The sequence below is a fragment of the Vanessa tameamea genome, chromosome 18 (genome assembly GCF_037043105.1).
Source record: "Vanessa tameamea isolate UH-Manoa-2023 chromosome 18, ilVanTame1 primary haplotype, whole genome shotgun sequence".
Lineage (NCBI taxonomy): Eukaryota > Metazoa > Arthropoda > Insecta > Lepidoptera > Nymphalidae > Vanessa > Vanessa tameamea.
Window position 1 is genome coordinate 3,469,406 of NC_087326.1, and position 12,105 is coordinate 3,481,510.

Sequence of the window (12,105 nt, forward strand, 5' to 3'; positions counted from 1 at the left end):
GGCTTATATATTACTATAATGTTACGTCTTAGTAATTTATTTTAATTTATAATATAATACATTCGAACATAAAAACATGCGAAAATATCCCGTCTCTTATACGTAACTGATAGGTTTTCTCACATGTGTTGCATAACCCTGAGGTTTGGAAGCTATATGTGAGAATATCTAGACATCGAAAATGTATATACATTTGTTTAGTATTTACATCACTTAAAACACCACAGTATCAGTTTTAAGGCACAGTATAAATGTGGCCAAAAAAGTTTGGTCGAAGTTCGACCACATGCGACACCTTCATATATATTTTGAGATATGCGTTTCACTGTTTATTTACGAATGCAAACCCTGCTTATAGTATTTGGTCTATTCAGGTTTTAGTCTATTAGACAGCTAAAAATATTTATAAATATTAATTAAAAGTAAAAATTAAATATCAGTCTATATATCGTCAGGTCTCAGTTGCCTTTCTCCTTCGCAAAGAAATATAAGCATGGCTTTATATAAGAGATATAAGCCTAGCATGCGGCGTTCCCTGTGCGGCCATGAAGACGCGACGCCATAATAGTTACCAGTTTTTAAATTTTTCAAATTTGGAAGTCCAATAACATCAATCATGGCGGCTTCGTACGTGTACGCTTCGGCGGGAATAACGTTTTGGAATACGTGTAGACATATAACCCCCACTTTGTCGGACCATATGTCGAGGATATGTTGGACTTTTTTATCACCAGACTGTTTGAAATTTTTCTTCCAAAGAATGAGCGCCTGATATAAGTGAGAATACGGTCTTGAGCGTTTACCTGAAGAAAAAAACAATATTAGTGTTTAGGCTTATAGTTAAGGCTGAATTGTCTTTGGCGATGGAATTTCCGGGTTCAATAACCGCTCGTGACTTATTTGTTTAGGCCATTCAAATAATATTCGTGCTCTGTGTTTTTTCCGTCCGGCCATTGCAAGCATAAATGCCAAAATGGCATAACAACTGATTGCAAATATTTTGAAACAATTATTGGTTTGGGCTTTCTTCAAAAATGCATGCTTAATATAACAATAAATAATATAAAGTAAAGTCTATATCCTATATTTTTTATGAAATAGGTAGGCGAACGGGCAAATGGGCCACTCTATGGTAAGTGGTCACCACTGCCCATAGACATTTACGCCGTAAGAAATTTTAATAATTCCTCATATCTCCAATGCGAAACCAACCTTGGGAAGAAAGTTTTTATGTCCCTTATGTGTATAGTTACACTAACGCTTCAAACCGCTGGGAACGTCCCACCATCTCATCAATATATAATGAGAGGATGGTACATGGTACCCGACTGGATAGTCGGGCTTGCACAAAGCTACCGCCAAGGGAATAAAATCTACAAAATGTTACATCTAAAATGCAAACTATATAATAACAATGAAAAACATACCTTTTCCAACATAAAAGATAGAATTTATGAAAGTATTCCACGACGAGTAAGGGTTTTGTCTGCCAGCTTTGGCAGGCAGGTTGGCTGTCACTCTCGGGTCAAGGAGTAGGTATGTAAATGATGTTTTCGCGTTGCCTTCCCGCCATTTTTTGTCCAGTTTCGAGAAATCCGATCTCGCTATGTTTTCAAGTTCGATGTATGGGGACAGATTTTGTACCCAGTCGTCACTTCGGAGTGATTTTTCCAGTTCCACACTATAAGCTTAAAATTGAAAGATTTATTATTTATAAATTAATACATTTTAAAAAGATACATACTATATATTAATTGATTAAATCGAATTCCAAGTGCTAATTTTCATAGCTGAAAATTAATTGTTTTGAATTAAATAATAATTTTAAGCAACAATTATTATGGAGAATAACTCTGAATAATCTAAAGCATTACTTTTGTAAAGGATTTTTGTCGATATCACTCGAGAGAATTTGTCCAGGATCATAATAAAAATAAATTATATATATAATATACCTATACACAAAATCCTAAAAAATACATTGTCAATTCTGACACTGCCATCAACCAAAATGATTACATACTCTTTGGTCATTCTCATTATAAAAATTTTTGTTCTCAAATTATGAATAGTTAATACAAGGTGTTAATGTAATAATCTTCATTTTCAATCTATGTATTAAAGTAAAAATAAAATTAGCTTGACAGCTATTAATTTTCTGGTAGTTTTTTTAAAAACAAACCTTTTTTTAGCAAAATTGTGCAATATAATTTTAATTGATATTTATGCGGAAAGTTCACCAAAATTCCAAAAAAAAAAAATTTTTTTTTTTACATATTCTCGTAATTAATTGCTATTTATTATTATTATTATTACAATAAACTTTTGTTATTACTAATTATTTAAAAGATTAACAATTAAATAAATAAATAGTAATTAACATTGCGAGCATTAACTATCATTACCTAACCGGATGTTAGTTTAGATTGTATTCTTTCAATGACAGTTAAAATTTGTCCAATAAATTAAATATAATAACTTATTTTAGAAGATATCATAGGAATGTTGGATTCATAACAACATGAATATATTTTAATACTTACTTTTATTATCACGTTGAACCACAATAGGATTCTTTTTTAAAGCTTGAAGTTTTTTCAAGTACAACATCTTAGTGTTTTCCTGTATAGGGCCGGGGTTAAAACCTAAACGGACGAGCTCAGCCCTCAGTGTGTTGTTATCATACTCCATTGAGGAAGGGAGAGATGAGGCCACGGATAGAGTTGTCTGATCTGGTGTTTCGGCTGTTTCTTCAACAGGAAGTCTAAAATAAATATTATGTATCATAAAAAAAGTATTATTTTCAAAATAAACACTTTGAATAAAGGATGGTTCGAAATCCAAAATGATTATTATTCTTTTGTTTTTATTGAAATGTAACTATAAACTTTACAATAAGGTAATTATTGTTATTTATTTAACAACTAAAACCAAGGGTATATATCTAGAAATATATAACATGTACTCACACAACAGATGTAATCAGTAACCGCCTTTCAATAAGAACTACATCTTCTTCCTTATCTTCGTATTTATATTCCTCTTGCACATTAGCTAATACTATACTCCCAGAGAAGTTGCTACTAACACCGCTGCTCGCTGATGATCTCCTGGTATTAGTTCCTAATTTAACATCCTCACCGCAGACATCACTACACGAAGACAACCATTCATTTGTTTTATTCTGTGCCACAGCTAAAACCCTATCTAAATTAACCTGTGATTCGTCAGTCGATCGACTTTGTGTGTGAGATAGCTTAATTAAGTCATTAGTGGTCGAATTATTTGAATGATTCTTGCATTTCTTTAAACTCGTCTTGTTATTGTAATTCTTGTGGGTAATGCTGCTCGGTGAGCCCGGTAGAGAGAAATTCTCGTTCACACTTCCACGTCGTATGACATCATTTGTACAATGGCATGATAATCTGGTTTTATCAATTGTTTGTTCTATCGCTCGTATACCACTTATTTCTACACTCCTTTTCGATAAACAAGTCATAAAAGTGTTTGAAGTCTCGTCTAAATTGTTATTTGTATAGTCGAAGGTTTGTCTGAAATTAGGGTTTCGCCAAGGCTCTGATTCGTTTTCAAGAAGAAATGTCTCCCCAAGTATTGTCGGGTAGAGTTTGTTAATAACTAAACTATTCTGGTCACACCAATCTCGTATCATCTCGGATTTTCTGCTAGCTGTTGCATTGTTCAATTTGTTTTCGTCGACTGGTTCATATTCAGCAACCATTTGGTCTGTAGTCACTCGTATTCGCTCTGGAAATAATGTTTACAGCATTAAAGTACATAAGATGGGACACCATGCTGTCGATTGTATTGTAAATTATTGAAATATTATGTATTTTAAATATCAGAAACGAAACTACTCATTATTATAGCTTTATATGTAACGTTCTTTAAACCGTTATTTTTAACGTCGGTAATTTCAAAGACCAGCTAAAAACAAAAGAACTATTATTCACATCCGTAAGGAATAACTTTGTAACTCAGTTTTATGCTATTTTGAGTTATAGTCAAATTATAGTAAAACTACACATTTTTTTTTAAATTAATTCCTTGGCGTAAAGATTTTACCAGTGTAAAAAAAATTGTAAGTGAGAGATCACCTTCCGTTATTCATACATGCCATTACTAATATCATAAAAAAATATAAAACACAACATACATACTTTTGTTCTTGGAAATTAATATATCTTATTTAATAAGCTTGCATTGTAATTATGGGTAGAAGAAGTATAATTTACTCTGAATTGACATATACTAAGGTTATGTGTATTTAGTTAGGTCATCAACTTACTCAGGGTGGCGTCGTTTTATTAGTCAAAAAGGATCAAGGGGAATTTTTGATTAAAAAGCTGGGACGCAATCTCCGATACGATATTTTATTGATGTGGAAATATTTTGAGTCCCGAGAAAGGACATTATTAGGGCTATTTTTTCTAATTCATCCCAGAAGGGAGTAAAATGGGGGTCAATTATTTGTGTGCCATATGGTTATTGGTTAGGTTAGGTTTTTGGTTTTTAATAGGATAATCAAACAGGTAGGTACCGATTATTTAATCTCTATCATATAACAATTTTAGGCAATTGTATTAACATTTTGCACGCAAAATTTTCCTTTATATTTTTTTTTATTTAGCAACTGAGGCAGTTACGCTATGCAGTTGAGCAATAGAAGTAATAAGTTTCTTCTCGTACTAATGTTATGATGAGTATCATATTTTGTTACCAATTCATTAACGTTTCTTCAAGCATGCATAACATTTGAAAATATGAATTGAGAATAAACGGTTATGTTTAAAATTATGCTTTAATGACACTTCAGCTCTAAGTTATACGACGGGAGGTGCGAGAGCAGAGACTGAGAGAAGTGTGCGTGCCTATATTTGCGCACACATGTGCATATCTCTAGCGCAGCTGGCTTGTCTCCGTTAAGAATACCCAACATGACCTAAATAGATCAGGAAATCGTCACCATCATTTTGTTTATTTATAATAATATCTATACTTATGTTATAAATGTGAAAGTATATCCGTCTGTCTGTTAGACATTCAAGCTAAACTATTGTAACCTAACACTAAGCTCAATACATGGTCTCGATCATAATCAAAGGTAGTTTGTTTTGGAATGTATCCTGTTTTATTTTATAGACCACATCGTGTCACCGGTTACTAGCGAATAATAAATAAGTCATATATGCTACCGCCAAACAGCAATACTTAGTATTGTTGGGTTTCGGTTTGAATGATCTTAGTTCCCATGGTTGGTAGCGTATTGCGATGTAAATAATGATTAAATTTCTTATGGGTAGTGGTGACCACTTAAGATCATGTGGCATTTGGCCATCAGCTTATTGCTTTAAAAAAGGAATATTACTTTTGATAAAAAAATCATTGAAATGTGAAAAATTACTGTATAGTTATAATTATGATGATAATGACTCCCTATATCGAATCGAATCAAGTCAAAAAATTATAAATCTGTATTATGGACCTATGCAGTCGCATAATACTCGATAATACTGATTTATCGACTGCTACATTTATCAATCCGCAACAAATATTTGATAGCAACAGTTGCTATGCTCTAACCGGGGCCGGCTAAACCTAGTCCATTTCAACCCCAAAAACACGCAAGTTTCCGCGCTAACTGCTAAAAAAACACCATTTGTCGTATCTCCACGATTTGAGAACATTCCGTTAGCCGCCACAGCTAGTATCGGAATACTTGGCGTCGATATTTCGAGCCTCGTTCAGTTCCGCGGTCAATTGGAAGGCAAAGCAAAATTGGCATCAAAAAAGATCGGTGTGCTCGGCAAGGCAAGACAGTATTTCACGTCGGCCCATCGTCTAAGACTCTACAAGGCACAAATTCATTCCATCAGGTGAGCCTCCTGCTCGGTTGCCACCTCTAACTTAAAAAAACAAAAATAAATAAAAGAAAACCGTAATAGCCCACTGGCCGATTTCTTTCAAGCTGGACAATCTCAAGAGCGACTACTATGTAGGGCATATAATTGTAGTGGACAAGTGTGTGCACCATTCCCTTAATTAATTCTCATAATCCGATACGACTGCAATCCGGATCCGATCTGACACGACCGGACAGGTTTCACGCACGATCAATGGCTTTCCGTGCTTTACGAGGCATAATAGAAATCGTTGATAACGTACGTCATACAACATACATATGTCCAATTTGTTACTAATCAAATAAACGAATAAAACTCAACATTAATTTTATTTCATTGGTATGTAATAAACACAGCAATATACATTAAAATTTTGATACCGCCTTTGTATACCTAGCGATTTATTAGGTACTAGCTTTTGCCTGCGACTTCGTCCGCGTATATTTCGGATTTGTGACAGCATTGCGTATCTCAAAAGGATATCAAAATAACCCATAGATACAACATTGTTTTTTTTTTAAATAAATAGAAGTAGGAAGATGTTTTTTTAAAACTTTGCGAAAATTATGAAATATACACACTATACAGTATACAGATCATGGATGTGATGTAAATAATTGTATTATGACTTGATTTTTGATTTTGTAAATTTATTTACCGACAATTTTTTTCTATACATATAATTAAGGAGTAAATCGATCGAATCTGTAGGAGTACATCGAATATTTTTTGAAAATCCAAAGCTTTTTATATTTTTATATGTTTAATAGCGGTCGCCCGCGGCCCCGCCCGCGTGGATGTCGGTTACCGCTGCAAAAAGCCTACCCAGGAAAGACACGGTCAGCAAAATGATTCCCAGGTCAATTCACAGACACCGACACTAACATCGACGACGCAGTCATTATCCGCAGGCTGCATAGATTGTCTTTATGTGGATGTTAAAGTTGTTAATGATGAAAAGATTTAAATGTAATTAATACTAAGTTTTCACTTCTGCCGGCAGTCCCGGAGTGCAACCCGTTGTTTTAGGATAGACAACTAAAGCAGATTATTGTAGAACTTCTCTATAAACAACATTTGACGTTAAATTATTTTCAGGTAACAAAATATACTGATGGTCGTGATGATACCTGTGATAGGGCAAAGTAAAGTTGCCCATGCGTAAAACAATTCCTACTAATTTGAATGTTTGATCCTGGGATTTTCTTATCGTTAGTGCGAAAGAAATTTTTACTGGAAATTGGAGCCTTTTGAAGGGTATAGGCTAATCAGTAGGAATCATGGGTATTCTTGGTTGAGCTAATTCACCAGCTGCAGGGCCGGTCATAATAATCTTCGCTACTATTAAATTATCTTTTAACTCCTTTATAAGAAGTCTCGTGCCATTATACATGTTGGGGGGGCTTAAATTTCTGTGAAGCATTATCGGCGTGCCAACTTTTAATGACAGTTTATGAGGTGGGGTTCAGAGAATTAAAAAAATCCTGGGGTAGTGCACTGTGTCCTCGATGTTAGTGACGGTGTCTATGGATTTATAGCACTTAACTTCACCCGGTACTATCTGCATAATTAAATTGTTTATTTCGTTGACTGTTTCAATCCTGGGAGAAATTATTTTGATAAGGATTAATAGCACGAGTAAAATAAATGCGTTTAAGTCTAGTCCAAAAAAAATTCAAGATTTTTAAATAAAAAAATGGTTGTTGTGCCTCACTCGACATAGATACGTATAGTGTGTCGCGGATTTTTTTGTAGATATTTATAAGATCTACAATTAATTTCAACATTTTATGGTTCTATCTTTTATAGTTTAGGCAGCGTACGCAAAATAAGTAACTTTTTTGGTTGATTTTTTACACCTTGTGTCCGAAAAACCCAAATATCTTATGGAACCCTATTTATTCCAAAATAAAATTTAGCCTATGTTACTCGTGGATAATGTAGCTTTTGAATGGTGAAAGAATTTTTTCAATCGGTCCAGTAGTTTTTGAGCCTATTCATTACAACCATACAAACAAAGTTTTCCTCTTTATAATATTAAGTATAGATATTCTGCAAATAAATAGTCGTATTTTCCTCGTTATTTGATATTGTTTTTTTTTAAAGATTTATTGTAAATTAATTTTAACATTTAATTGGGTCGTAAAAAATCTACATATTAATGGGTCTTTGTAGTTTTTTTTTTCATTTTATAAATAAACACATATAATTAATTCGGTTGTTGGTTAGCTTTGTAATTGAATAAAATCGCGTAGCGTATACGATTGAATGTACTAAGGAAACATAAAATCAAAGAATATATAAGATTATATTTAAAAGCCAAATGTTAATATTTAAAGTTTAAAAATATTTAATACGAACTTTGCGCTTCCATGGTAATGTATTATTATAAGATATTTAACCGTACGAAACCGTAGCATTTTATCTGGATTAATTTATACGAGCTAGTTCGTTAGCACATTAAAGTCATGGTTACATGATTTTATTGCTATTACTAAGAAAATACCGGCCCCATGTCAAATAAAATTTTGAAAAGATAAACTCGATCACTTTGAGTTGTTTTTTTTTATTATCTTTACGTGGAATAGATCATTCAATTATAACGAACATATTCAAGGATTTAAATTTAACTTGAGTTAAATTAAAAAAAAAAAAAACTCAACGATACCCAATTTTACGTACTAAATCAGAGTTATTCATTAATTGCAAATATTACGATACACATGATAGTCCCTGTAGAGCCAGTAACTTTTTACGGGAATGTATACGGTTATATATAGGTGTTCAGAAAGCGTTCAAACGTTAGCAAGTTGATAATGATAGCAAACTTCGGGTATAAAACGAATACTTCTTGGCTATTTCCTTATCATATTGTAAACAATTAAATTCTACAAAAAATCGCTGATTTTTTTCGTCTGTTCTCAGAATAGAGTATTAATTTTATCGAACCGGCGATAGCTTTTACTTTGACTAACAAAAACTAATGACTCTAAATGTAGTAGAATCATTGTTTTACGTGTTACCAACTGACGATTTCAAATTCAAAATAATTGAATCGATTGATTAAAACAATAATAATATATATATACAAAAACATAAATAGTTAAAGATGTTGCGGCAGATGCTGAAGTTAATGGCAGTCGTAAGAAAACCTGCTCGTCATATGCATGGAGCCGGTGCAGCTTGCGACGGCAGCTGCTTGTAATATTAAGATTGAGATCATGGCGAAAAAGGTTAATTTACTTAAATTCAATAAGACAACACCCACACGTTAAACATCGTTTCGAATACGGCTAATTTATCTAATTAAGAAATTCCTATTAACTGATAACCTATTTAAGTTTTACATTTTATAATATTATGATTTATAAGAATAAAAAAAAGATAAATTTAATAAAACCTTTTTAAATTTAGTGTCATTACAAAATATATATATTTGAAAGCAGTTTTTGAACTCAAAAACGTGTATTGCAATTTTCTTAATCATTTTTTTTTGTTATTATTGTCAATGGAATTAGAAAACTGTTTTTTTTTAATAGAGATTTTTTAATACGAAGATCTATAACTTCCGGCTGCTAATGTTTACTTCGGAAAAGTTATATAATCGTAATGTTGGCTGATAATCGTTAACGTTATTGCCAGTATCCGGCAATAACGGTAACGATTATCCTCCCACGGATTGACCTGTGTCAGTTTTAAAGTAACCTTTACTATAATATATCACCTCCCACAGTTATTACGAAAAATATATTTTATAGTTAAAATATTCTAACACAATTAATTATTTTTCTATATTTAATACTTCAATATGATATAGTTTATATAATTTGCATAAATTTTGGCTACATTTAAAAAAATAATCCTATTATATTGTTAGCCAAACCAAAAAATATGTTCAAAGAAAGATCATTTTGATGTCTTGTATCGAGATGAGTATTATCTAAATGATAAGAGGACATATTTATTGAATTTTATGCTGGATGATTAGTAATGCAAATGTATTAAATCAAATTAAATAGTCAGAAAAGAGTAACTAAGTTTATTGCTGGTTCTTCTTCATAGAATCTACATCAGAACCAATAGCTGCTTAAATTTTATTGAAGTTGTAAAAAGACTTGCAAAAGTTTACATGAACAATGTATGTTGTGATATGATTTGATTCTACATGATGTGATTTTTCCTTACATCTTATATTACTTGTATCTTTTACTATATATATGGCTGCAAGCTAAAATTGTGATTGATTAAATAGTAAATTTTAACCAAAGATAGGTATTAATCGGGCAAGCACCACTGAATTTTCGTTGACTAATTCCTGTTTATAATTCAGCACATGTTCTACATATCCTTTTCTCATAAGGAGATTAGGCTTTACCGCAACAATGTGACAGTTTTGTTACTTTATATTATTTTTAAATATTTGTACAACATTTATAACACCTTATACAATACAAGCTCATGCTGTACTTCTATTTTTAATTTTAAGTAATAAAAAAATATATTTATGATTTCATTTTATTTTTAAATCTCACAATAAAAGAGTGGATTCTTTTTTTAAATTATATGTATATAATTTAAAATTCAGTTTTGTCCACTAAACTGGTTATTATGATATCTTACACATTCTCTTATTAATGCATTTATTTTCCTGTTGCACAATATTTAATGAAATCTTAAAGCAATTTGAATTACGTAATGTTATGTAATTCAATAATAAATTTATATAACTTACCTAAATCCAGAGTATATGCACATTGGGATCCAATGGAGTCATCGCTTAGGTCTACAACATTGTGTAGATAGTCATAGACTTCCCATTGCTGTTCTCTCACAGCATAGTCGAACGCTGAGATACCATCCAAATCACACCTGGATGGGTCACCCCCACAACCCAAAAGCAGCTTTAAATTGTCAACTTTACCCCATATTGCAGCAATGTGAACAGGTGTTATGCCATCATCATTGCTAAAATTATTTAATAACATTAAAAAAAATTGTCTGAGGATTTGTATCATATATTATTTATTTTATATTATTTATATAATATTCAATATTTATTGCAAAACACAAATGTTTGATTCAATCGTGGAATTAAAAATAAAAATATTGATAGTTTTGAAATATTATTTACCTCAAGTTTGGATCTCCACCATGCTTTAAAATAATTTCTGTGCATTCTCTAGACTTATCTAGGTGTTCTATACCAACAGCTAAATGTAACACTCCAATGCCTTTACATGGCAAAATCAAATTTAAATCTACAGAATTATCATTTAAAAAACGTTCCACTGATCTGCAAATGTACAGGAACAATATTAAAATATTACTAAAAATTTTACTCATATTATATTTAAATAAAACTAATAAATACCCCGCATCTCCACTTTGAATTAAGTCGTATAGTTTAAACAACTCTCTATACGTGGTACCCATGATTTTCGCAAATGGAAACTAAATTAAAAGTCTGCGAGCTCGCGACTTGTATGTCTTCATTTCCTGCGGGATTTCCTGTCGTGCTATCACTTTTATTTTTAGATTACGAAATCCAATGTCATTTATAATCTCTAATAGTTATGATATCTGATAAAATAAATTAATAACATAAAAATAACCGAATAACACTGTGCTCACATTTTCGTTTGTTTTTTTCTGTAACTTTTTAAATTAACGTCAGTCACGCGAGACGATTCTTTGTTTATGTTTGTAAGTTCACTGCGTTCCATTTCATGCAAATCTAGTTGTTGTTTTCTTGTTTGTAACAAGAATTATTAAAAATAAAAACTGTAGTTTATTGCATTATATTAGTATAATTATTTTAGTATATTATCTTAATATACTATATATGTTTTTAAAAGATTTATTTTTAAATATTATACTACAATAATAATTTCGCCTCACGTACAACTGGACCGTAGAACTGAGCACTGTTTAGCAATAAGTTTCAAATTTAACAGAACTCTCAACTTGGGGTCGGGATTGCTTAACTGACTTTGACTACGGAACTTTTGACGAAATTCAATGCAGAGGTATTTTATTCAGTGCAGGCGCAATTTATTGTTGTGTGGGAGGAACGGTATGTATGTAGAAAGTGTTTAAGTGGCTAATCAAGCATCATTCTGCGAGGTTAGTGAACTAAATCCTATTCTTTGAGCGATTTATATATTTGCCCTTATCAAGTTTTATT

The 12,105-nt window shown here is 31.8% G+C and overlaps 1 protein-coding gene across 1 annotated transcript; it reads right to left on the reverse strand.

Annotated features, from left to right (window-relative positions):
* Positions 1-243: 243 nt before the first annotated feature.
* On the reverse strand, positions 244-11,612 carry LOC113400163 (ankyrin repeat and LEM domain-containing protein 1-like). The gene is made up of 7 exons (XM_026639631.2): positions 11,293-11,612; positions 11,053-11,214; positions 10,654-10,886; positions 2,970-3,765; positions 2,544-2,764; positions 1,428-1,688; positions 244-803 (listed from the first exon to the last, which is right to left on the reverse strand). The coding sequence occupies exons 1-7, from the start codon at positions 11,352-11,354 to the stop codon at positions 442-444; spliced, it is 2,097 nt and encodes a 698-aa protein (XP_026495416.2). The 5' UTR covers positions 11,355-11,612; the 3' UTR covers positions 244-441.
* Positions 11,613-12,105: the final 493 nt, after the last annotated feature.